At 56.1% G+C, this 26,795-nt stretch overlaps 1 protein-coding gene across 8 annotated transcripts in view; it reads left to right on the plus strand.

Annotated features, from left to right (window-relative positions):
* The window catches only part of RIPOR3 (RIPOR family member 3), a 73,002-nt gene that overhangs the window by 33,265 nt on the left and 12,942 nt on the right, over positions 1 to 26,795 (plus strand). Inside the window, exons 2-12 of one of the 8 annotated variants that reach the window (XM_082361109.1) lie at positions 10,344 to 10,462; positions 16,370 to 16,501; positions 18,756 to 18,834; positions 21,860 to 21,883; positions 22,189 to 22,245; positions 22,940 to 23,089; positions 23,260 to 23,323; positions 23,663 to 23,706; positions 23,894 to 24,019; positions 24,097 to 24,242; positions 25,952 to 26,126. In XM_082361109.1, coding sequence (XP_082217235.1) covers positions 10,344 to 10,462; positions 16,370 to 16,501; positions 18,756 to 18,834; positions 21,860 to 21,883; positions 22,189 to 22,245; positions 22,940 to 23,089; positions 23,260 to 23,323; positions 23,663 to 23,706; positions 23,894 to 24,019; positions 24,097 to 24,242; positions 25,952 to 26,126 — 1,116 coding nt within the window. Of the gene's footprint in view, positions 1 to 10,343; positions 10,463 to 16,354; positions 16,502 to 18,755; positions 18,835 to 21,859; positions 21,910 to 22,188; positions 22,246 to 22,939; positions 23,090 to 23,192; positions 23,324 to 23,662; positions 23,707 to 23,893; positions 24,020 to 24,096; positions 24,243 to 25,951; positions 26,127 to 26,795 lie in introns of those variants that run through there. The other 7 variants (XM_082361107.1, XM_082361108.1, XM_082361110.1 and 4 more) reach the window with 7 other exon arrangements.

A 26,795-nucleotide genomic window follows, 5' to 3' on the forward strand; every position in this document is an offset into this window, starting at 1 on the left:
AGCTGAGGCCAGGGTGCCTGGGACAGTCTCTGTCTTTCCAGTCGGCACCAAGGGGTAAAGGACACTGCACGTCCGCACTGTCGAAAGAAAAACCAGAACGGCAAGCTGGCTTAACTTTTCTCTTGTAAATTGTTTACCTTGGGACAACCAGATGGCTCATCTCTTGTTGACCCCTTGACCATTTCTCGTGCTGTTAACAGCCTCTATTAGCAAACAGTCCCACTCCACTGGCCCATATGCCTGTGCAGGAGTCCCAGGGCCTGCTGGCTGGGGAGCCTCGGGCATTCCAGGAGGTTGACTCAGCACTGCTGGGCTAGCGATCTTCATCAGGGTTCAGGGTCTGGGTACTTCAGCTGTAAATGGGGTGAGGGGCTGCCTTACAGGCTGGAAATAGGATGGATGATGTAAAGGCTTTGCAATCCCTCCCACCCCCCAGCCCCTCGTCCCCCAAACCCCTGGCCCTGCCTTTACCATGACAAGACCTGGTTGTGATTAATGTTTGAGTGGTGAGTAGGGGGCTCTTGCCTTCCTGGGCAGTGGGCAGGGAGCGCTCCGTCGTCCCTGTCTGGGTTCCATCCTTAGGCACTGCCTCCTTCTGGACCTTGTGGGTATGATGCGGGGGGGGAGATTTTAATCCTAAGAGCTCCCAGAAGCCCCGAATCTGGGGTTGGGTATAAGAAACAGATGGACATTTTTAAAAGCTCACTCCAGTTTTCAGGGCAAGTGGAGGCGGGGAGACCAGTGGAGACCCGAGGGGTGATGGGGCTTGGTCCTGGGGTAAGGGTGGAAAGAGGGGACAGATTCCGGGTGTTTCTGAGAAGCAGGGTGCAGAGTGAAATCTCTTGACCAAGGAGGAGGAGAGCGATGCCCTTGAGGGTCTTACAGCCCAGCTGCCAGCAGGACAAAATTCTCACCCACTGTAGACTTCTCACTTCTCACTATCTCACTGTAGACTTCAGTGGTCCACAGATCTGAAACAATTTTAGAGGTGGAAAAAGCAGGTTCTAAACTCTAAAGCATAGAAGGAATGTTCACAGACCCAGACACGTAAATATTTGAAGCTTCTGTTACACACACTCACACGCACGCACACCTCATTAAGAGCAAGGTAAAAGGTAAGTGAAGGGCTGGGAGAAAATTCAGAAAAGATCACCAATCCAGGATTTATAAATAGCCCCTGGAAATCAATGAGATCAAGCTGGATAACTGGGGACTTCCCTGGTGGTCCAGTGAATAAAAACAGACTCTGCATTCCCAATGCAGGGGGCCCGGGTTTAATCTCTGGACTGAGATCCCACATGCCACACAGTGCAAATTACAAAAAAAAAAAAAAACTAGGTAACTGTACAAAGGAATATGAATTTGTAAGTTCCAGAAAAGAAGACTCTAAGGATAATGTACATATGGAAATATGCATGAGCTCACTAGGAATCATGTCCAAACATAACTTCTACCTGGGAACCACTCAGTCCATTTTAGAGATCTGGAAGTTGAGGCCTGCGGTTGATAGCACAGGCCAGAAGCCAAAACTCAAATTCATTAGACCCAAAAACCAGAATGGGATGGAGTGAAACCGGCAGCACTACATTACACTGAGGGTCAAATGAGCTGATTTGGGTCAAGTGCAAGGTCTGGCCTGGCTCTCTTAGCTCTTCCATCTTGGGGGGTCAGGCCCAGTGGACTTGGGAGTAGGGAAGGGGGAGATAAAACTGAGAAAGGGGGAGACAGGAAGGAAGGGTGAATCTGATTTGCATAATAAAGACTTGTGTGGGAGGGAGCTGGATAGGGAGCCCCAGGGCAGGGTGGGAGGTGGAAGGATTGATCTAGAGGCAGACAGATTGGAGGCAGGGCTAGGAGAGGGCCAAGGGCAGGGCCACGTGATGACTTTCGTGCCATCCCCACCCCCCCAGCACCTTGGCCTCCCGGGGACAATTCCTGCATAAAAAATATTAAATAGTATAGGATATTATGACTGGTATAAAGATGGATGTATAAAATAAAATACAGTCTATTAATATATATAAATAATATAATTTTACATTATATAATAAAACATTCTCTTTGACCTAAAATTTCATTTTGTAGTCTTCTGATTTTAAAAGTAATCCTCACGTTTTCATGGGGCCTGTGCACTGTGCCCCCATCCCTAGTGGAGAAGTTGGCCCTAACTTGTTCCACAGACAGCAGTCAGGAACAGAATTCTTTCCCAGTCCTTTCGGCTGGTTTGGAGAGAAACTCCTGGGCTCTGATGTCCAGCTGTGTGGCGGGGGGAGGGTCTGTGTCCCCAAGATTACCGAGAATTCCAGGCAGTTCATCCAGGGTGGACGGGTTGGCCCACGTGGCCGGCAGAGTTCTGCCTGCCTGGGTTTGAATCCAAACCCTGCCTGTGTTGAGCTGCCCCAGACCAGTGTGTGCGTTCATCAGCAGTCAGGTTCTTTGGGATTAAAAAGGTAGGTAGCCTTTGGGTCTCTCCTGGCCTCCAGGTAGGGGGTTACGATGAAGGCAGGTCTCACGCAGAACTCTGATGTTACAGCAAACACCCCCCAAGGAGAAGGTCAACCTCTACTCCACGCGCAAGGCCTCACGCTCAGGCCTCCAGGCCTTCATCCATACCCTGGCGTGTGTGTGCGTGTGCGCGTGTGCACACGTGCGTGTGAGGGGTGGTGGTGGCAGAGGCCCAGTGGGAGCTGTAGGCCCAGGGCCCCTTCTGAATATGTTGGGCTGCCGGGGCCCGCAGGTTCCCACACCCTATTCATGTCAGGAGAAGGAGCCTGAACAACATTCGTAGCCAACGGAATACGGTATCTACAACACTACTCCTTTCACCCGTGAGAAATCGTTCCTGACACCCAGCACGCTAATTCACCAGCCCTCTCGTGCAGATCCGACAGCTGCCTTTAACCTTTAACCCGGTCCTTCCCATCGGTCACCATTCTGCACCCCGCCCCCGCCCCCAGGGGACAGTGCAGTGTCTGCAGACAGTCTTGGTTGTCACAACTGGAGGGTGGAGAGTTCCTGGCATCAAGGGGCGGGAGGGATGCGGCTAAATACGCAGGACAACCTCCACAGTGAAGAATGACCCCAAATGTCAGCAGTGCTGAGGTACAGACCCTCCCATAGCCGCTTCTGGAGTGTGGACCCACTTTAGCGCCCTGCACGCAACACCTACTCACCCCTAGGATGTGGGCTAGGTCTACGCACACGGGCCACGCTGCCCGCACATAAGCATTTTAAGGTGAGTTACTGAAGACCTAGTGCTGCCACGTGTTAGTTCAGGCCATTTCAGTTCTACCAGCCTCAGTTTCCCGGTCTGTAAAATGGGGGTGGTAACAGTGCCCACCTCAGAGGGGTGCTGTGGGGAGATGCCCAGTCCCTCCCGCCTGACCGCATTTTTATTGCTGGTCCTAAGCAGGCCAGGGTGGGGGTGGTGCTTCCAGAGGCTCAGCTTCATCACCTCCCCCCATCTCCGGGCAGCTCCAGCTTCCCGTCTCCCCTCCCCACACCCACACACACTCCTACCCCCGTGGCGGCCTCAGGAGGCTCCTTCCCCCAAGAGTTGCTGTCTCTTCCAGGTGACCCCTGGTCGACCCGCCAATGGGAGTGTGTCGGTGGTGATCAGGGGCCATTTAAATTAGAACACCCTCTGGATATTTCACAGAAATTCATGAGTCATTTTTGCCTCATAAAACCCAGTGGAGTTAGCTGGGAGTGTAGACGATATCTGCGGACTTTAATAATTTTTTTTCTTTTTTTTAAAGAGGAAAGTTTCTCCTTTGATCCCAGGTTCATCCTGAGAAGCAACGTTCTCTAGGTTGGAGGACACGCAGTCAGTCAGCTTGGCAGCTTGATTACTGTGCGACTGAGGACAGCTTAGTCAATCTCTCGATTTTCTTCAAATTAACACTTTTTTCTTAATTTGAGGGAATACATGTCCATTGTAGCACATTCGTAAGGTATTGTTTCAAAAATAAAACATGCTGTATACAGTTTACATCTTGCTCTGGTTTACTCACATCTTATCTCAAATATTTTCCCATGTCACTATTCCTCAAAATCATATTCCTAACGGCCGCACAAATTTCTTTTGTGTGGGTTATCTAACCTGTCCCTTGCACTTGGCCATTTGTGGCTGCACCCCCAGTGTTCCCATCTGTGAAATGGGCACAGGTGTGCTGTGAAGTCCAATGAGAGGGCCTGCCCGTCCTTTCCTGTGACTGGTCCTTGACGAGCCTACAGGCCAGAGTTGGAGCAGGACAGGAACTCCTCCCAGGCCTGCCCTGTGCAGGAAGAACACAGGGGGCTGTGGACTGCACGATACACTGAGGCAAGGGCCCTCTTGGATCCCGGATCCTGACTCCCGTGCCTGGTCTTGAAACATCTGGCCATCAGGAAGTTTCCATTTGCCCTGCAGCTGTGGGACAGTGGACTCTGGGGGGACAATTGGGGCTCCCCAAGGAGCTGCTTGCTCTTCTTTTATACCAGAAGCCGGAGCCATCAGCCCATCTGTCTCCTTGAGGCCAGCTGGCCATCTGCAGAGACACACCTGGGGTCTCCAGGTGCCACGGGCTCCAGGTGCCACTTCCACGGTGGCCCCTGAGAGCTGGTGGCAGGACCCAGGAATGTGGGCTGCCAGGCAGGTGGGTGCCTACTTGTTCTATTTAAACCAAGTGCCCTTCAAATCCGTACTGTCTTCATTTAAACATGCTATTTAAAAAAACACTTTAAATCATACAGAAGACAGCTTGCTCTAAATGGAAGGTTACCTTAAATGAAATTCAACAAAACAAAACAACCTGACTGCATTCAAGCTCCTCCTCTGCCCGCCCCTGGCTCTGTGCCCCCTGGCTCTGTGCCCGGGGCCAGCTCTGTGCTCTGTTGAACAGGAAGGGCGACAAGTGACAGAGAGCCAGGGAGCCAGGATGAAAAGGGGACTAAAGATTAAAAGACTAAAGACTAAGATAACTCTCCCACCGAGTGACTCATGGGGTCCACTGGGCATCTCTCACTTGGCCCAGAGTGTGCTGTGCTTGAGGGAAGCCTGAGTTCTAGCCCAATCCTCCCATTTTACAGACTGGGAGACAGAGGTTCAGAGGGGAGGGAACTTGTTCTAGATCACATGCGGCTGGAACCGCATTCTCCTGTTTCCCCGAGCACGTCTTCCCGGCCCCATACAACCTGGCTCAGGAGGCGCTCAGCAGGGAGAGGGGAGCCCAAGCCGGCAGGCGTGGAGGCCGATGGAAGGCGTCCATCCTGCGTGGGTCAGCTACGGGATTTTAAGTGGGCTCCAGCGGAGGAGCAGGGGACTGGGTTTTGGCAGGGACAGGGAGTTTGGATTCTTCTGACTCTTCCATTCACCTCTGGGTGAGCTGGGCAGGTTGTCTGACCCCTCTGGGCTGGGTCTGGCCATCAGTAAGATGAGGGAGTTGGACTCCATCTGGTGCAGACAGTCTGGTTCCCAGAGAAGCCTCCTCAGGACGCCCTTCCCTCTTATGTATAAACTCACATTCCTCATCCTGGGCTATTCTGCCATTTCCTTTCGTGCTAAACCAAAGGGCTATTTTGGAAACTCCTATAAGCAAACTAATCCCTGGCTGGCATTTGAACGGATATAAAAGAGCCCTAAGTGAGGGACTCAGGCATAAACGCTGCCCAGCCCTGAGAGCCCACACCGTTAAATTTAGAAGCATCACTTCCAAATGAGGTGAAATTGCAGGTTCCCTGTGGCCGGTGGGCAGCTTTGGGCAGCACCGAGCAGGACAGATTTAGCAGAACAGGCTCCGGTTCCCTCTGGCTGCACCTTGGGGGAAGAGGCCCAGGACGGTCCCTTCAGTGTCTGGGGAGCAGCTGCTGGGTAAGGAGCCCCTTCAGCTGGCCCGCCTGCCCTGCGCTCCCCAGCTGGATCCAAGCATCAGGTGCTGCCCGGGTGCCGGGCCGGAGAGAGGCAGCGAGGGACACGCGGGGAAGAGGCAGTCCTGTCTGCCACCGAAGGTTTGGGACCCGCATGACTTCTGTACCTCTCTCCTCTGCCCAGGGGCCCAGTGAGGTCCCCGGCCTGCCTCTCATGCCCTGCAGAGTGCCGGCTGCCCAGGGTTGCCCGACCTGCCTACAGTCCAGCTGCTAAAGGGTAATGCCGGCAGGGGGAGGGGGAGGGGGGGGGATGGTCTTGGGGGAGGAGTGGGGTCTCCAAGGTGCCCAGCCTCTGTTCTGAGCTGTCAGTGCCGCTGTTGTGTCAACAACTAAACATTAAGAGTATGACCCTTGGTTAAAGGCGACAAACATCCGTTGGGACTTGTCAGGAGCCCACTGAAGGCTCCTGGGATTCCAGGGGTCTCAGCCCGGCCATCTCATGCCCAGTCCACCAGAGGGGGGATTGTTTCGCAGCCCGCTGGGTGAGATCACAAGGGTCAACTACAAAGGATCAGCCCCACCAGGGATCGGCCTGGAGAGGCGCTGCTGGGATCTGACGCTGGTCCAAAGGGACCTGGGCTCCCACACCCTGAAGCCTGCAGGGGATGGGGCTTGATGTTTCTCAGCCACCCCCAGTGCTACGTTTCTAGCTTGGCAGGTCTGGGTCATGAACCTGCTTCCATTCTGGGGCCCCCTCCCTCCTGCTCAGGCTCACGGCAGCGGAGGGGGGGTGGTGTCCTCAGCACAGCCCCTGCGGAAGCAAGTGCAGCCTAGCACGAAGTAGCTGGGCTTTGGAGCCCATCATGCCCAGGTTCAAATCCCAGCTCTGGCAGTTCTGACCTGTGTGACCTTGGTTGAGTCATTTCCCCTCCTCTCTGAGTCTTGGTTTCTTTATCTGCAAAATGGGAAGGATAATAATAATATTTGACTCATATAGTGTTGGGAGTATTAAATGAGATTTTAAACCTTTAGAACAGGTAGCAGACAGAGTGCTGGCCACCCAGGGGTCATCCATCAATAGCTGCTGCTTTTGTAAATAATGTTTTAGTGGAACATAGCCAGGCTCATTCATTTGCACATTATCTGTGGCTGCTTTTGCTCTAAAACGGTAGAGTTGAGTAGCTGTGACAAAGACTGTAAGGCCTGCAAAGCCAAAAAAATTCACTATCTGGCCCTTTACGGAAGTCATTTGTCCACCCCTGCCTTGGAGTCCAGCACACAGTGGGAGTTCTTATCTTTATCCTGTTCTTCCACTGACTGCGCCTTGGGATGCACAGCCTGCTGAAGTGGGGGAAGCGGCCCCAGCCTTTCAATCCTTGTCCTCTGGTCCCATAAAGATGCACTGTGACTCTTTCAGGCCCTGGAGAACACCTCCAGCCCCACCTGCAGGGAACTCTCTGTCTAGTGGGGGAGGCAGACAAGTCACCATTCACCGTCCACCCTAACTAAAGTGAGGCAGGGACTGGGGGGAGGTCCAGGAAGGCTTCCTGGGGGAGGTGACATCTGGGCTGGAAGAGGAGCGGGGAGGGTCTAGCCAGGAGGCCAATCCCCACGTGACAGCCAGACCTCACATTGGAAAACGTGGCTCCCTGAGCCAGCCTCTTCACCTCTTAGAGGCTCTTTCCTCATATGAAGACTGGGGTCATTGAACTTCATGGCCCTGTCATGAGTAATCAATCTGCAGCCAGGTGCTGGCACATTGCATGGGTCTGCACTGAACCTTAGTTCTCCTCCTCGGTCCTCCTTTCCTAACGCTGGGCAGGCAGATGGTTGGGTTTGTTCTAGCAAACTGCATGCAGAGGAACTGTTTAGCGATTGTCTTTCTCTCTTATCTTGAAGTGGAGGATCTGGGGGAGGCTGGAAGAACGACCCAGAAGGCCTGGGAGGGAGGGTGGTGGGGATGTGGAGGGAGAAGGTGGAGGGAGGGCGTTCCGGTCCCCAAACCCCCGGGGCTGGCTCCAGAGTCCATGTCCCACCCGCTGACCTTGGGGATCTCCCTGCGTGCTCCCTCCTCGTGCCCTTGCTCATCTTGGCTAGGATGGAGGGAGGGTGTGTTTAGCAGTTTCAGAAGGTTCCAGTGCCACCCAGAGCCTGTGCTGATAGGGGTGGGGGCAGTGGTATGCTGATAAAAGTTTAACAACAGGCAGAAAAACAAACAAACAAAAACACCTCAAAACCTCATTTGTAGCACTTGCCCATTTCCACGCTGTACTTAATTCTGTCATGGCTGATTTCAAGCTACCAACATTCCTGAAAATTTAACCGTCGACTCTTGTGAGCTGGTCCAAGCTGGCAGCAGCACAGCCCAGGCAGGGACCGTGGGGGCGTGAGGGTCCTCCCGTGGGGCTGGGGCGAACCCCCAGAGCGCGGGATGCCTGCCCACGCACCCGAGAAGTGCTGGCTCGCGGCATCAGTCACGCTCGGGTCCTCAGCCTGGCTCTGCCGCTTCCTAGCTGAGTCCCTGAGCTCGTCTTGTTACCTCTCTGAGCCTCAGTTTCCTCATCTATTGAATTAGGTTCACAACAGCTCCTACACCTCAGGGGCTGTGTGGATCTACTAAGATAATTTACATAAGGCACGTAGTGGACAGCTGGCCTGATTATGAGCGCTCGGTAAATGGTGCCTCCACTGCCAGACTGTGTCAGTTTCCCCATCCGTACACCGGGCTGCTGTTCACGGATCTATTGCGTGGGACAGTCCCTGGCACTGGGGCTCCACTCAGTGGGTGCTCAGCAGACACTTGCCGCTTCCTCCGTCGGGGCCAGAGGTCGCTCCTCGGCTCATCTGCCCCAGCAGCTGGGGTCTCCAGGCTGGGGTCTTGGTCAGCCGATGGCACACAGACAACCAGCTCTTTCTGGTGTCTAGTTCACATTATGTGCTGTCAGCACATTGTGTCCTTGGTCCTTTTCTGAATTTCCATTTTACAGATGTGATCACCGAGGCCCAGAGCTGGTGAGCGGCACAGGTACAGCTGGGGTTTGAGCCCAGGTCTGGCTTTGTTGCTTCCAGAGCTCACCTATGCACAGCACATGTGGGGCTGTGGGGTGCGGGAGGTATCGGAGGAGGAGGAAGCTTGTGGGGGGTCACGCAGATCTGCCAGGGGGTTCAGAGTGAGGGCTCTGGAGCTTGTGGTGGGAGCTGACTACAAACAAAATGCAGGACTAGACACTGGATAGACGCGGTTGCAAAGGGAACGTTATTCCAGGCAGAGGCCCCAGGGTGGGCAAAGGTGTGGAGTCTGGGCTCAGCCAGTGGGTGGAGGGGATGTGGGAAGCAGGGGCCCTACCGAGCGGGAATAGGAGGGAGTTGGCGAAGCGGAGCTTTCTCAGGGCAGTGGGGTCCCTGGAATCCTTGCACTGACGCCACCCTGGCTGAGGAGTGAGGTATAAAACTGTAGCAGCAGAGATTTAGGTTAGATATGGGGGAGAACTTTCCTATTGTGTTGGAAGACACTGGGCGATATTCCCAAAGGATGTGGTGTTATTTTTCCAATCTCGAGATGGTTTGGAAAAACGTAAAGACAGCCAGCGTTCTAGGCTGGCCTCCCTGCAACCTGGGTCAGAGATGGGGCAATGGATCTGTGGCTTCTGGAAGCCTTTGATGCCAGCAGCCTGGCCTCATGTGAACTGGGCTGACTCACCCCCTGCTCAAAACCTCCCATGGCTCCCAGTTACCCTTAGCCAACTGCAAGGTCAAAGTCCTCCCTGGGGCCACCAAGGCCCCTGACCTGTGCTCTGATGGCCTCTCCAACCTCACCTGGAGCCACACCCCAACCCACTGAACTTCTTTCCATTTCTGGATTACACCTTGTCCTCTGCACCTCCAGGCCTTTGCTCATGCTGTTCCCTCTGCTTCAGGTAACTTTCCCTCCCCCGCCTTCCCCTTCTTCCCTCCTCGGCCTTCCCTTCTCAGCTCTTGGTCGCCTCCTCCATGGGTGGGTCTGGTACCCCCATCATTTCACTATGGACTCCCTGCTATAATGGTGGCTCATCAGCCTCCTGCTGGACTGGGAGCCCTGGAGGGCGAGGGCCTTGCCTGCCTTGCTCAGTGTCTGGCACACAGGAGGTGCTCAGTGGGGGTTTGTGGAGGGGGGTCAGGGTTACTGGCAGAGAGGAGTAGCTGAGGGGAGGTGAGGAGAGCTGGTTCACGAGTTGCTGGATGCCCCCTGCACGAGGACTCAGCATTGCGCAGGCATCGAGGACCCAAGCACAGGGTGCGGAGACCTGGGTTCGAATCTTGCTCCTGCCGCCCCCCCACCAAGCTCCCTGACCTCACTGAGCCTCAGTTTTCTCATCTGTGAGCTGGGGACAGCAGCAGCCGCCCCCTCTCTGGGGCTGCTGTAGGGCCCTTGGGGGCCATGGTGGAGGGTGGCCGGCCTGCGGTCAGCACTCACCGGGTGCCAGTGCGAGGCTGACTGTCCTGCCCTCTCTCTGCAGGTGACAGCCATGTCGGTGAGGGTGCGGTTCCTGTCCTCTGGGGACACAGGGGCTGTGGGGGTCATGGGCCGGAGCGCCTCCTTTGCCGGCTTCAGCAGTGCCCAGAGCCGGAGGATCGCGTAAGTTCTGCCCGGGCTGTGTGTGGGAGGCTTGTTTGAGGGCCAGGGATCGGGGGGCCGGCGGGGGCATCCTCCTCCCATGCGAGTGACCCTGAGGCTCACTCTCAAGCCAGGCCTGCAGCGCAGGGTAGTGTGTGTTTGTGTCTGTCTGTGTGTCTGTGTATGTCTGTGTCTGTGTGTGTGTGAGTGAGACTCCTGGTGTTGGAAGAAAACTGTAATTTGCTTCAGATCTGAACAGGTATCACCCCACACGTTCCTGGCAGTTGATCCTGGAAGCTGATCTGCCTGAGCTTATCAGGCCCACTTGGCAGATCAGAAAACTGAGGCTCAGAGAGGCAGAGCTGCTCACCCAAGGTCACACAGCAAGACTGATTCAGAGTTGGAACTTAGTCTTGTAGGGGCCAGGTTAGGAAGGAATGTTCTTCTTGTTTGATAGAATGGGAAATAGGGCCACCTGTGACCTGGGGCAAGTGACTTCACCTCTCTGAGTCTGGTTTCCTCATCTGCAAAATGGGGATCACAAATGTCCCTCCCTCATGGGCTTGTCATGAGGGCACAGTGAGGTGACACATGGTGAGCTGCCGGCACGTGCTGGCACGCAGTAGGGGCTTGTGGGAAGTTTTCCAAGGAGGAAGAGCAGCCTCTGCAGAGACGGGTCTGGTTAGTACTGACCCTCCAGACGTGAGTTCACGGCTGATCTGCGATGTGTCTCCTCCAGCTGCAGGTAATGTCTGGGAGGAAAGTGCGTTTCTGCTCCTGGGGCCACAGCCCTGCCAGCCCAGGCGTGCCGGGCCCCTGGCTCCAGGGATCCTGAGGGCCCCAAACGGCTGCCAGTCTGAACAGCTGTGGTGGCCAGGCAAGGCCCTCAGCCAGAGCAGGGCGCAGAACCAAATCTCCTCCCGGCGCTCCCCTACCTGACACCCTCCGGAGGCTCCCATCCCACTGAGAGCACAGTCCGGTCCCCACGCGGCAGGGTCTCGCCGGCCAGCCTCAACCTGAACCCTGGGCTTTAGCCCCGTTGGCCTCTCTGTCCTCCAGGCCTTTGCACAGGCCCTGCCCTCCCCCTGGAACCCTCCCCACTGCTCTTCACCTGGCCTGGTCCTGCTTAATCTCATCAGGCCTTGGCTTCAAAGCCACTTCCTGGGGGTTGGGGGTGTGGACCACCCGAGCCCGGCAGGCCCTCCTTGTGCTCTTTCCCTAGGGCTCCCCAGCTGCGCGTTAGACCCCCCCTTCCCCTCCCCCCCCGCCCCCCATCACTGTGAGGCTGGCCCTGCGGTCAGGCCCTCCCAGCTCACTCGCCTTGTCTCAGGGCAGCTCAGCTCCTCAGTTCTGAGGTGTGCCTGGGAGGAGTGGCATCTCAGGGCTGAAATCCTGGAAGCACCCTTAGGAATCCCTAATTCTTTCCACAAGTATTTATGGAGCATCGACTCTGGTCAGGCCCTGCCCGGGGCTCTGGAGACAGACCCAGGCCCAGCCCTCCTTTCAGGATGGAAAACAATAAGCCAATGATAGTCAAGATGGATGCAGCTGGCGGCAGGTGCCCTGAAGGGGTTAAAGCAGGGAGGCAGGAGGGCAGCAGGGGGCTTGGAGGAGGCCTCCAGTGAGGCATTTAAGCAAAGGCAGAGAGAAGAGGAGCCGATCACGTGCAGACAGGGTGTGGGCGTGGGAAAGCCTTCCAGGCGGAGGGGACAGAGGTGCAAAGGCCCTGAGGTGGGAACGAGCTTCGAGGGACAGAAAGTAGGTGTGCAGCCGGCCTGTGCAACAGTGGTGTAAATGTCCTGGACCCCTCCTGGGGCTCCTCGTCTTGCCCCCCCACAACCCTGCAGGGAATTCTGGAGGATGCCTGGCTTGGACGGGTTCTGAGATTCCTGAGTGGCCTCCATCTGGCCTTGCCCTCTGTAGTCCCCTTGTCCAGGGGTGAGGAAGAAGCTGCCCATGCTGGCAGAGAAGCAGCACATCTATTTTTAACTTCCTGTCTCTGTACAACTCCCAGGGGTCTGGACCCTTGGCTCCGGGGCTGGATGGTCTGGATTGGGTTTCAGGCCTCACCTCTGGCATTATTTCCCAGGTAATCCAATCAGGCTGAAACACGGCCACATTGCCAAGGCGCTCAGCAGCGGGGGCAGGTCAGGCAAAAATAACCTTAGACAGGAGAGCAGGAGAGCCCGGTTCCAGTTAGATATCCCCAACCCTTATCCCTGCCCTGGCACCTGAAGCCCCTTTGACTCTGGACAGGGTTTTTTTTTCCCTTTATTGCATAATCAAAGAATTCACTTGGGGAAGTAATCTGGTGAGGAAATTTTACACTAAGGTTGAATGACTGCTATAACAAGGCCACATATAATAAATATATAATAATATATTATAACATAAGGCCATATATAGTAAGATGAAGAAGAGGGCCAGGCCCTGACACTGTCCCATTCTGCTCTGACTGACAGGCACGGGCGGCTCTTAACCCCTTCCTGCCATTCCTCAGGCTGCCAGGCAGGGACCCTCCTGAGCCAGGAGACCCTGCAAGGTCCTCACCACCTGGGAATTCCTCCACTGGGACGGCTGGGAAGTGTAGGTGTGAAAACTAAGCAGCAGCCCTTGATTTTCAAGGAGAGGAGGCTAGAGAAAGGGGACAGAGAGGAGGGCGAGACCTCAGAGACATGTATCAGGAGAAACAGGCTAGTACACAGGAAGCACCCAGAGCAGAGCTTGACCTTTGCGAGTGCCGTGTGCGTGTTTGTCATCATTCCTGGGCATCTAGTACAACAAGATGCAGGAGGAAAGGTCCGCTTACACCCAGCTGTGAGTCCTCAGCTGAAACGTGTCCGGTCGGTCCTATTATTTATTGCCCCGCCCCCAGCCCCGCCTACCTCCGGATCCTGCACCTGCAGCAGCCGTGCACCGGGGCCTCCGATAGTGTCTCCCAACGACACCAGGTAGAAGGGCTGGCCCTGCGGCCTCACGTGAGGGCTGGGGCCAGTGGGTCACACGTGCCCATCTGGAAGCTCGTCTGGCATGCCGGGGGATGTTTAATATTTACTGAGTCCTCCCAGAACTGCTGTGACATCCGCCCCTGGAGGTTGCTCCCTGCCTTGGCAGTTGTGACACTGGGCCAGACATACAACCTGATTTCGCCATCCGGAGGCTGCACATACATCACCGTCCCTGGCGGGGCTGGCCCTCGGGGTGGCCACCACACCTGCTCTGTTGAACCTCAGACAAGAGCAGTGGGCTCAGAGCTTCCCCAGGAGCCGGTGCTATCAGGCACAGCTGCAGAACGAGGGCGAGGAAGTTTCCAGGTAGATGGAAGTGGGACCCAGCCGAGGGCACGCATCTGCCAGGGACTGTGGGACTCTGGGAGCTGGCAGGTGAGCGGGGCTCCTGCAGCCCCACCTCCAAGCTGCTCGCCCAGCCCACCTGCCTGCCTGCCCACCTGCCGGGGACCCTAGCCTGTCTGAAACCCGCTTCTCTCGAGGCTGCAGCCCTGCCTGTCTCTGCCAGCCGGGAGATGGCAACTTTGTGGAGGGTGTGTTCCAAGAGGTGGGTGATGTGGCCTCCGGGAGGGTCGGGGAGGAGGGAGCACAGTCCCTTCCTGGGCTTTGCAATTGACATATAATATATGTCACTTGACATATAATATATGAATAACAGCAACAGCAGGTGCAGGGGTGAGCACTACTGATGTGATAGGCTTTGTCCCCAGGGCTGTGTGCACATTACCCAGACTCAAACATCGCCTGATTGGAGGAACCTTCCCTGTTCACTCTTTACATTCATTATCCTGCCTTTGTTTTTATTCTTGGCACTAGGCACTATCTGATATATAATTTTTAAAATTGAAGTATAGTTGCTGTACAATGTAACTGATATGTACTTTTAAAAATTACCTTATTAACTTCAGCACATATATAGCACTTACTCTTTCCTGGGAACTGCTTGAATCTCTTTACATTTATTAACTCATGTAACTCTCACAGCAACCCTTTCTCTGGTCCCCATTTTATGGATGAGAAAACTGAGGCACAAAGAGGTTCAATAACTTACCCAAGGTCACACAGCTTATAACTGGGGGAGCCGGATAGAGACCGCAGCATGTGGTTCCGGAGTCTGTGCTTGCTACCACTTCCCACGGTCACCCCAGCTGGCAGGGCAGCTCACGAGGGCAGGGGTTTTGTCTGTTTGGGTCACTGTTCTACCCCTGGCTCCTAGAATGGCATCTGGTGTATGATAGGAGCTCAGTAAATATTTGTTGAATGAATGACCATCTCATGACAACTCCGTGGGGCAGGCCCTCTTATTATCTTCCTTCTACAGATGAGGAAACTGAGGCTGCAGTAGATTAAATACCTGTGCCCTCTGGGGCTAGAATTTGGACATGGGCGGCTGACCAGGAGCTTGTGTCCCATGAGATGATATGAGTTCCTAGCTTGGTGAGGCCCCTGAGGTTTCCAGGGCGGGGTTCCAGGTCCTTCCTTGATGCAGCATCCTTGGGACCCAGTTCTCAGCATCCCCGGGCAAGCCCTGGGATCTGTATTTCTGGCACGTTGGCCTGTAGTGTGGCTGTGCATCCATGTTTTGGGGAACCACGGGGTTTGGGGCTTGATGCCCGACAGCAGGGGTGGACAGGACAGCTCTACTGAGTCAACCACAGGACCCTGTGACCGTGCGTGGAAAGTGCAGCGTCTGGTTGGCTTGGAAATACAGCCCAGCCACCTGCCAGGCCTCTTGGGGACCAGGGCTTGGCGGTGGCCCAGTGGCCCTTCTCCCAGGCCTGGTGAAGGGGCTGGAGCTGTGTCCACTTGCCCCCTGCTCAGCTCTCCAGACCACAAGCCCGCCACCCCTCCCCGCAGACAGTGAACCCGTGAGGGTGGGACTCTGGCGCCATCATGTTGTGTGACTCAGAGAAAGCCCCGCTCTGTGAGTGTTTGAATGAATGAATGAGCCTGTGCCCTTGATTTTAGACCCTAAAAGGGCAGCAGACTGTGAGGGGAATCCAGGGAGACTCGGAGCTCGGTTTCTAGCAGGAGGACGTCTCCCGAGTGAAGCAGAAATGGTGAACCCCTGAGAAAGTGGTCCTCCTACTGTGGCCTGAGGACCAACAACAGTGTTGAGCCAATGGATGGTCTGCTCCATAGGCTGTCCAGGGCCTGTTCCTTCTCTCTTGTTGCTCGGCCATCCCTGTGGGGGGCCCCAGTGCATGTGGTTGAAGCTGGCTCTTCAGTGCACCCGAGGAAGATGAGGAAGGAAGGGGGAGAAGTTCTCTTCCAAGGAAGTGGAATATGTTGACTAACCCAGTCCTGGGACATGGGTTTGCCTCAGAATGCCCATGGATGCGTGAGCGTGTGCTTGTGTGCATGTGTGTGCGTGTGTGTGTGTGTGTGTATGGTGATTTGTCAGGCTACCTCCCTCCACACTATATGTATAAAGAGCAGGGTTGGGGAGATGCCCCCGAGGGAAATTGAGGTGCTATTAACAGAGGGAGGGGAATGGATGTGGGGCAGGCAAAGCCAACAGGTACCCAACCCATGGGTATACCACTGGACTATGATTTGGCCTCCCACGTAGCTTTGCCTGCACAGAGCTTGATGAAGAGCACAGACAGCATTGGCATTTGGGCTGCTTGATTGTATTTCTCACTGTAAGTTAATTTCTCATATCAGGTTAGTGTCATTATTTTTTTAATCCTCAAATCCAAGCCCTCATTTTATAGATGAGAAAACTGAGGCCCAGAGAGTCTTGGCAACTTTCCTGAGACCACGCAGCTTGGTGGCAGTGGGGTGAGACTCAGCCAGGTCTCCTGACTGCCTGGGGCTCTGGCCACTGTTCCCAAAGTGCCTGCCCCTGAGAAGGGCTTTGTCCGGACCCCTGCTCTGACCACCCCCCAATCCCTTCTCACAGAAAGTCCGTCCACAGGAACTCAGTGAGGTCTCGAATACCTGTGAAATCCTCCAAGATGTATGGCACGCTGAGGAAGGGGTCTGTCTGCTCGGATCCCAAGCCACAGCAAGTGAAGAAGATCTTTGAAGCACTGAAGAGAGGCCTCAAGTAAGGATGGCTATTCGTTGTCTTTAACAAGTGCATTCTTTGTCCTCGTCTGCTTGGTCCTCTCTGCCTCTTCCTGGGGAACGTGGGTGGGTCTCATCTGTAAGAGGCCACAGAGGGAGCTCCTGGTTATCTGTTTAGTCAACAAGCATGTCCTGGGTGCAGCCATGTGCTCGGCCCTGTCCTTGGGCACTGGGGACACAGTGAATACGGCAGGGGGACCCTAGTCTCATGGAGCTCACGGTGTGGAGGGGGAGACGGCAATAAAGAAGTAATATGATCAACACCGTAACTTCCACGAGCCCAGAGGGCAGTGAGGGAGGTGATGGAGAGACAGCATGGGGAAGGCCTGTCACACAGGGTGGCCCGGAGAGCTTCACTGAGGAGGTGCTGATGGTTTCCGAGAAGGAGCCATCGTGCTGGCCTCTGGGGGACAAACATCCTGGGCAGACGGAACAGCACGGGCAAAGGCCCTGCAGCAGGAGCTTGCACAACAGCTGGAGGTCAGGGTGGCTGGATTCAAGTGAGGAAGAGACTGACTGACTAACTGAGCAGAGGTGGGAACAGGAAGATTCAGTCACTTATTCCCCATATTTTTATTGAGGGCTTATCAAGTGCCAGGCGCAGGGTACGGGAATGAACAAAACACAGAAACCCCTGCCCCTGTGGAGCTGACATCCCAGTGGGGGACACACAGACAATAAGCCATATAGAAAAGTAGAATAGAGAGTATGTCAGAGGGTGGTAGCTCCTATGGAGGAAAACGAATCAGGGTAGAAGGTGTGGGGTTGATTTTAAATACGGTGTTCAAGGAAGGGCTCACTAAGAAGGTGACATGTGAGCAAAAACCTGAAGGGGTGAGCCCTGCAGATAATGGGAGAACATTCCAAGCCAAAGGAGCCACTTGTGCAAAGACCCTGGGGCAGGAGCATGATTGGCCCATTAGGGGCACAGTGGGCAGGTCAGCATGGGAGCTGAGGTGGGGGGAGGGGCACTCGCGCATTTGCCGAATGGAAGGCTGTTCCTTCTTCCTGGGATGCCCTGCCCTGCCCTCCACCTCTGTGATCCTGCTCTTCATCCCTCACTAATTAATAATAATAATAATAATAACAGCAGCAGCAGCTCTATGACTTGTTTGGTGCTTCATATACTTCGTGTCCTTGATGCCATGAGAGACTCTCTTAGCCTCCTTTTCCAGGCGAGAAACTGAGTCCCAAAGATGGGAAGCATCTTGTCCAGGATCCCACAGCCAGGAAGCAGAGAGTGGGGCTCCAGGGCCAAGGCTGCCTGCCCCGCTGTCCCCTGGGCTTAGGGTAAATGTCACCTCCCTCCGTGCCGGTGCCCGGCTCCCTACGCAGGGGGCATCCCACAGTGCGCCCAGCGCTGGTGCTGAGTGGGAGCCGGGGATGTGCCCAGAGGGTGGAGGCCTATCTCCAAGGTGCCCCTCTCCCAGGAAAGCTTCTGGTGATTCCTGTGGGGACCGCACATTTGAGACTTGTCTGGGGTCAAGGGCATCTCCTTCTTCCTGGGGAGCCCAACCCCTGAGGGAGCTGTGGTCTGGCAGAAGGTAGTATAAGTGGGCCCAGAGAGGGTGAGTCACCTTCCTGGGGTAAGCCAGCAAATCTACAACGGAGCAGGACGAGACCCCCACCTGGCCCCCAAGTCCAGACCTCAGGTTTCATGTCCGAGTCTCTTTTTGGCGGAAAACACAACATGAAAAGTCCCCTCCGGCCCATGGCTTTTTCTGTGCTTTCCAGAGTGGGTTTGTCAGGCCCCTTTCTGGTCCTGGGCATCCAGACAGCAGGACGGCCTGCCTTTGGCTGTGAGGGAGCTGTGCTCTCCGTAACCTCCCCACGGGCTGGGGTGAAGATACTGGACTGTGGAGGCCACTGCCTGGTTTCAGACCTGGGTTCAGCCTCTTCCCTGCTATGTGACCCTGTGCTGAGTTGCTTCAGGGTCAGTTTGCCCATCTCTAAAATGGGTATAATAACAGTAGCTGCTGTTTGAGGAATCACCTAAGGGATTCCCCATTTTGTACAGCGCTGGGCGCACAGCCCTGGGTGTGTGGGATGTGGAGGCTGAGCGACGTGGGACTGGGCTTCCGGCGGGTGGGCTGAGTCTGCCCTCTGACCCCTGAGCCTGCTGAGCACCCCCTGCTGGTGGCCGTGGCTGCCTCCTCCCTGGAACTCTGCTCATCTGCCTGTTTCTTTCCTTCCTCTGCTCCTTTTCCAACTCCGTTTCCTTGTTCTCCTCACAGGGAGTATCTGTGCGTCCAGCAGGCAGAGCTGGATTACCTGTCAGGACGCCACAAGGACACCTGCAGGAATTCCAGGCTGGTGAGACCCCTCCCGGGCCCTTCCCAGGCGAGCAGCCTTGGCCAGGGTTCAAAGACGGACCCTCCTTCACCCCGTTGCCTGCATCACGGGTGTGAATCTCAGTCTCGGAACTCAGAGGCCTAAGGAGTGGTCTTTATTTTTGATGAATGAACCTCACTTGGACCCGGATGAATTTAACCTCACAGACTGGTGGGAAACTCCCGGCAGCCCCCAGCCCTCACATGGTGCAGCAGTTCACACATCTTTGGGCCACCTCCCTTTAGTTCTAGAAGTAACTGTAAGGTAGGCGGGTGTACAGAGGGGTGTCTACGTTAGATGGCCCTATTCTGTAGGTCTTGGCCATCTGGGCCCCCTGCAATCAGGGTGGCTTACATGATGGCAGGAAATTGGATCAGGCATTGAATCCAGGGTGTGTCACAGTGGCCCTGACACCGTCCTTGATCAACCCTGCGTGTTCCCACAATGTCCGGCGGCTCTGCAGTTTTGCTGCCATCCGAGTGGCATCGTTGAGGCTGCCCTGGGGCCTGTCTAGCCCAGGATTCACCTGCTCTGGGCTTCTGCCACCCCCTTAGCAGAGCCAGATTTAGAAGAAACAAAAACAAAACAAATGCCACAAAAAACCAATACCAAAAACAAACCAAAAAAATAGGATGCCCAGTTAAATTTGATTTTCAGATAAATAACAAATCATTTTTCAGTATGTCCCGTGCAATCTTCAGGACATAGTTATACTAAAAAAAAAAGTATTCATTGTTTATTGGAAATTTAAATGTGACTGGGGGTCTTGTATTTTGTTTTTTTTTTTTTTGGCCATGCTGTGTAGCATGCAGGATCTTAGTTCCCTGACCAGGGATCGAACCCGTGCCCCCTGCGGTGGAAGCGTGGAGTCCTAACCACTGGACCACCAGGGAATTCCCTGGGTGTCTTGCATTTTATCTGCTGGCACTGCCAGGACCCCACTGCTGGGTGCCTGCATCTCTCCAGCGGGGAGGCTCTTTCTTTTGCGTCTTGGGGAGTCCCTCCCAGCCCCCTCTTCTCTATCCGGCTGCTGCCTTGTGAAAACCCCTCCTGTCCTTAATTAGAACTTCTGGAAGCAGAAACCAGGAGCCCTTGATGTCTATGGTTTTCTCTAGCTCATTCCAGCACTGCTCCTCCAAGGGCCAAAGCAGAGAGCAGGCCACCGGCTTGATGGAGGGACTGCAGACACGAGGGGGTGGGGAATGAATCTATCAAAGTCGTGTCCCCCCACCTCTATATCCTGGCCCCAGCAAAGAAGACCTCGGGGGTCGACAGGGTGGGAGATGCAGGGCTCCCAGCCTGCCGGCCCACTTGGAGAAGGGAAGGCCGGCCAAGCTCAGTCATGCCCTGTCCTTGGTGGGCAGATGGGTCAGCGCAGAGGCGGAAGGAGGCGCTGCCTGGTTCCCGGCCCTTCCGAGCACTTGCCGAGCCTCCCTCTCTTGTGGATGTGGCTGTTCTCACGTCCTCCGGTCTCTCTCTCTCTCTCTCTCTGTTCTAGAAGTAACTCTAAGGGAGGCAAGGTTTGTGTAAAGGTCTGTATGTGTTAGCTATTCCCATTTCATAGGTGGGCACACTGAGGCAGGGAAGGGGCAGCAACTGCGCTGCGGCCACCCAGAGGGACGATGCACCTGGGGTCTGGTTCTCAGTTTCTGAGAAGCTGCTGTGCAGTTACTTTTCTTTCCAAAGCCTTGGGAACTTTCCTATTTCTTATTTTCTTGCATAGAGTGTTTGTGTGTGTGTGTGTTTTTAAAAAACATTTATTTATTTTGCCTGCGCCAGGTCTTAGTTGCAGCATGAGGGATCTTTTAGTTGCAGCATGCAAACTCTTAGTTGCGGCATGCATGCGGGGATCTAGTTCCCTGACCAGGAATTGAACCGGGGCCCCCTGCATTGGGAGCACGGAGTCTTAACCACTAGACCACCAGGGAAGTCCCCTTACATACAGTTTTAATTTCATAATCCTACACGTACAATGTCACATAAATGCATACGTAGGGAAACAGACGTTGGTGGGGGGGGTGGTTAATCCATCTTTTCCTTCTTGCTTGACTGGCTCCCCTCCGCAATCTTCTCTGTCCCACCCTGTTTAGCCCTTGAGGACAATCTAGTCTTTATCTTTCCATATTTTCCTCCCTGGTCACATAATCATGGAAATATACAGATTGTGCATATAGAGTGGTTTGGTTAACAGCTGTCTTACGAAAATGAAATCACAACTTACGTACTCTTCCACGTCTTACTCCTTCTCCTTAGTGGATCTCCAGCCTTGTGGAAGTTCGTCCAGGCTCAGATATAGTGACTCTAACCCACGTGGGCAAAGCAGGGCCTGTTTTGGAAATAAAGTTTATCCGAACACAGCCCACACCCATCATTTACATATTGTCTGTGGCTGCTTTCATGCTCCAATGGCAGAAACCATATGGTCTGCAAAGCCTGCAATATTTACTATCTGGCCCTTTGTACAAAGATTCCCCCACCCCGACAATATATTCTTTTCATTGGCTACACCATGGCCCCCTGCAAATCCAGATGCACCGGTCCGGATTTGCAGTTTCCTTAGACCTGAACTCCTGGGTGGCGCTGGCTGCCTCCCCCCACCCTCAGTTCCTCTGGTCATGGCTGAAGTCACCCCTTAAATAGTCAAATTGCAATGGTTCCCCTCTTGTTGAGTTTACACCGTCCTTTACTCTTCATAACTACCCTATGGGGTAGGTGCTGTTGGTACCCCACTTTACATAAGGAAATGGAGGCTCAGAGAGGTAGAGAAACTTGCCTGGGACACACAGCTGGCAAATAGAGTCAGGCCTAGAGTTGCCTCACCCAAAGCCCATGTGTTTACTCATTCTTCCTGCTTGGCCTGGACAACAGCTTGCTGACTGCAGGCCTCAGAGGACGGAGTGGCCGCTGGCTTTTTGTCCTCTGAGCTCAGGCGCCCCTGGGATGTAGCCTCATGGGTCTTGGAGGAGCACTGGAGTCCTGACTCCCTCCTTCCTCTCCTCCCCTGCAGGCTTTCTATTATGACCTGGACAAGGTGAGGGAAACTCCTGTCTGCACGTGGTAAGCAAGGTGGGCCGTGGCTGGGCCTGGCTGGATGAGAATAACGTCTTCGCTCGCATTCCATCCTCCTGGCCGTCCCATGGGAGGAATACTTGGGTTTCCTCCCCACTTTACAAATGGGGAAACTGAGGCTCAGCGATGCGCCTTCATTTGGGATGGTGAGGGGCTGGCCTGGCGTTGAGCGCAGCTCTGTGTGTCAGTACCTGGAGGAGGGTGGCAGGGGCTGGTGGGGGGAGTGTGGGCAGGCTACTTTTGAAGCATCTTCTCTTCTTCTGGGAGAAGCAAACACGCTCTGTGGAAAGGCACATTCGGAAGATGGAGTTTCACATCAGCAAGGTCAGCCTGGCTTCGGGGGTGTCTCTCGGCTTGCTGGGCCTCTGCTGGGTTAGCAGTTGGGGGGTGGAGGGACGTTCTCTGGGTGCCAGGTGGCTGGAGAGAGCCGAGGAGGAGCAGGGCCTGCAGGGGCTGAGCCCTGAGATGGGGATCAGGGGGTTGGGGTTAGAGGGCTGGGAATGTTGAGTCCCTCCACCCAATCATACAGATGGGATTGTAGAGGCCCAGAGAGGGACAAGGGATTGGCCCAGGGTCGCACAGCAAGTGCCTTAAGCTTTATATTCTGCAAACTCTTCCATGAACTTGCTCTACTCCCCCAGGAGCCCAGTGGGTGGACAGAATATCACAAACCCACCTTCCCTGTTTCACAATTGAAAAATCGGGCAGGGAGAGGGGAAACGAGGCACCCACCCGCCCAGTTCACTAGTTTTCACTGTGCACCCGCTGGGTGCAAGCCTCTGCCAGGTGCTAGCCTCTGCCAGGTGCTGGGGATGCGGAGCGGACGAGTCAGACGTGGTCCTTTCCCCGCGGGCGGACGTTCTACGGGGGCGCGGCCAGTATGACGGGGCGGGGTGGGACGGCCGGGGTGGGGTCGGCAGCTCGGAGGCGAGTGACTAGCAGGCCGGGGCCCCGCCCCTCGGCGTGGGCCACGCCCACTGGCCCGTGCGCCGCGCCCACTGGCCCGTGCGCCCCGCAGGTGGACGAGCTCTACGAAGGCTACTGCATCCAGTGCCGCCTGCGCGACGGCGCCTCCAACATGCAGCGGGCCTTCTCCCGGTGCCCGCCGAGCCGCGCCTCCCGAGAGAGCCTGCAAGAGCTGGGCCGCAGCCTGCAGGAGTGCACCGAGGTGGGCGGCGGTGGCGGGCAGCGCCGCGAGGGTCGGGCCGGTCTTGGGGCTCCCTGGGCCCTGAGGAAGCCTCTCTCTCTGCCCGGGGGCCTCTGTCTGGCAGGGTCTGTGCGTCCCCGGTGGCCGAGCCCGGGGGCAGGCGGTGAGCCACCTTGTGTGGGGCTTTGCAGGACATGTGGCTCATCGAGGGGGCCCTGGAGGTTCACCTGGGCGAGTTCCACGTCAGGATGAAAGGTGAGAGTGGCTGGGCAGGTGCCAGTGTGGAGGGAGCATCAGGCCTTCTCCGGGACCCTGGGGCTTGTGCGGAGGGGTGGTCAGAATTCCGGGGGTCCAGGCCCAGCCCTCGTTTCCACTCCTGTGACTTGTGACCTTGTGACCGGGCAAGTCCTGTCCTCTCTCTGAGTTGAAAGTGAGGGCCCAGGCCTGTCCACTGTCATCATCATGGCCTATCCCCCCCACCCCCCAAAGCTGATACCCACCCTGTGATGGGGGGGTCCCCGTGTGAGGGCCTGTGACCCATGGGGCAGGGACAGAGGAGAGTGGAGAAGAGATTAGCCCGTCTCTGTGTTCCAGGCTTGGTGGGCTACGCACGCCTCTGTCCGGGAGACCAGTACGAGGTACAGCCACGCTCCGGGCGGGATCAGTCCTCAGGGCTCCTCACCAGGCCTTTGGGAGTTGAGAGCTGCTGGCAACCAGGGCCCCAGCTGGGTTTCTGTCCCCACCCCGACCCAGTTGGCAGGGAGGGCCCCCAGGCAGGGGGCAAGGGGGGCGGCTGACCCCTCCCTCCGTGGGCCTGGCCCACAGGTGCTCCTGCGCCTGGGCCGCCAGCGCTGGAAGCTGAGGGGCCGGATCGAGTCTGACGACAGCCAGACCTGGGACGAGGAGGAGAAGGCCTTCATCCCCACCCTGCACGAGAACTTCGAGATCAAGGTGGGTGGGGCTTAGGGGCGGAGCCAGGGCACCGGGGGCTCGGCTCCGACACCACCCACAACTCCCCATTCCCCCAGGTGACAGAGCTTCGGGGCCTGAGCTCGCTGGCGGTGGGCACAGTGACCTGCGACATCACCGACTTCTTCACAACCCGGCCGCAGGTCATCGTGGTGGACATCACAGAGCTGGGCACCATCAAGCTGCAGCTGGAGGTGCTGTGGAAGTGAGTCGGGGTAGCCGCCTTCCCCTGCCCCTGGCCCACTGCCACGACGGGAGGCCGGCCCCAAACTCCCACCCAGAGAGGAGGGGGCGGGGGGGCTCGCCGGCTCCCCCTGGTGGCCTGACCGCGCCCTAGCATCCACCTTGGGCAGCCCTGCCCTCATCCTGCCCCCCAGACAGGCTGGGGCCCAGACCCTTCCCTGCAGCACTGCCCACCCCACCGCCCCTGCCCCTCTGAGCTTTGATTCCCTTCTCACTTTTGACCGAGTGGCTGTTAAAGACCTGGCTGGGGACTTCCCTGCTGGTCCATTGGTTAAGACTCCACGCTCCCAATACAGGGGGCCCCGGTTGGATCCCTGATCAGGGAAAAAGATCCCGCATGCCGCAACTAAGAGCCCTCATGCCGCAGCTAAGAGCCTTCACGGCGCAGCTAAGAGCCCTCATGCCGCAGCTAAGAGCCCGCATGCCACAACTAAGAGCCCGCATGCCGCAACTAAGAGCCTGCATGCCGCAACTACGACCCGGTGCAGCCAAATAAGTAAATATTTAAAAAATAAAATAAAATAAAGACCTGGGCTGGCCAGGACCCTTTCCAGCAGCCTCCTGGGCTGGGTTCCCGGGAGAAGGCTGTCTCTGCCCAGGAGGACTGGCTTTGCTGTGCCCACCTCATTCCCCACTGACCCCTGCCACCCATCAGGCATAACGCCGAGCAGTCACCTTGAGTCCTCCCTGGGCCACAGCCCACAGCCCCATGGATGGGGGACACTCATGAGAACGACCCCTGCCCAGGGTGGGGCTCTCCACCGTGCATGCCATTTCAGTGATCGCTGGTGGTTTCCACAGGTTTCGTTTTTGGTAGCAGAGCTCCTTCTCCCAAATGAAACCTTGGGTTTTGAGGAAATTCCCTTCTCATTCCCCAGGGCAGGTGCTGCAGGAGCAAAGGGGCTGAGACACACTTCCTCTACTCTGGTGCTTCTTCTGACCAGTTGGGGCCAGTCTCTCCTTTCTCCCTGGGGTGGGGTCCGAGCCGGGGTCACTGGAGCCACTGCTTTCTCCCCGGTGAGCTGGGTGGATCTGGACAAGTGACACCCCAGCTTCAGTGTCTTCATTTGTCGAGCGGGGCTGAGCACGCCTCTCAAGTGTATGGGGCGGGGGGCGGCCCAGCGCCATGCAGCCCCAAGCCGGGCAGGTCCAAGGCCCCGGGTGTCCCGCTGGCCCGCAGCTGCCCCGGGCAGGCAGGAAAGGTGTCCAGGCGGTGCCTCTGAGCCTCAGGCCCTCGTGGCCGGGCTGGGCCCCAGATGTTGCGAGCTAGGCCTGTGTGCAGGGCGGCACGAGGCAGGGAGGGCTGACCCACGCCTGCCTGCTCCAAGGGCAGGCGAGGGCCACCGTGGATCTGCAGCCTTCCCTGTGACTGTGACTGGCGCCCCCTGACCGATGAGGAATCGGAGGGGGGCGGGGACGTGGTTAACCCAGAAGATGGCAGAGCTGAGTGTCCACCTTTGGTCTGCTGAGCTTCTCGAAAGGCCTCTAAAGGGGGGTGTCACTCACCTGTGTGGTGGCCGATTGCTGCCCCTCGCCATCTGGCTAAGGGCGCTCAGGGCAGCGGGCCTCTGAGAGACGTTGCCAAGAGGGTTGAGGACATGGATTTGGAGTCCCTCGGCTGTGCTTGCGCCTCCCCGAGCCTCCATCTCCTGGGTCCTGTCTGTGCTCCAGTGTCCTCCAGCCATCGATGACACCCTGGCCTCTGCTCTCCTCCAGCCCGTTTGATACCGAGAGCTTCCTGGTGTCGCCCAGCCCCACGGGCAAGTTCTCCGTGGGCAGCAGGAAGGGCTTCTTGTACAACTGGACACCCCCGAGCACGCCCAGCTTCCGGGAGAGATACTACCTGGTGAGTGCGCCTCACCGGGCAGGGGTGCGGTGGTCGAGCTGGGGTCGGGGGGGGGGCTCCCCGGGGGCCAGCACGTGGGGCTGGGCCGAGCAGCAGCAAGCTTTGGGCTCGGCCTCCCTTGTTTGGGGGTTATCCTGGGTGTTTTTCTGTACTTTCTCGCAGCCAACCCCTCCATTCTGGGGCCTCTGGACTTGGCTCTGGGCTTGGCTGGTTCTTCTGGATGCCTGGGATGGGGTTCTCTGGATGGTTCTACCACCCCAGCCATGACCTTGGCCTCCAGTCTGTTTTACCCTTTAGTATACGTTTCCAGTAGGTAATACCTTGACATCCTGTACAGTAAAATACCTCTTTCCTGTGACCTCCAGGGACCTGGGTCCCCTCCTTAGCACCAACTACTCTTGTCACCTTCCTCCATATTCCTCCAGAGATACTCCGCGCCGTCTGGGAGCAGATGCATCTTCCCCAGCCTTTATCCCACAGCAGTCCTTAACCTAGTGATGTACTGGACACTGTCATTCCCAGAGCGCTCCTCGTTCTTTGTTTGCACCATGCAGCATTCCACATTTGGCTAAAAATCGCACTTTATTTAACAAGATATTGAGGTTCAGTTATTTGCTGTTACCAACGACGGGGCTGTAAATAACGTGGTACACACGTCATCCTGCATGT

The sequence above is a fragment of the Balaenoptera borealis genome (assembly GCF_965194805.1).
Source record: "Balaenoptera borealis genome assembly, chromosome: 16".
Lineage (NCBI taxonomy): Eukaryota > Metazoa > Chordata > Mammalia > Artiodactyla > Balaenopteridae > Balaenoptera > Balaenoptera borealis.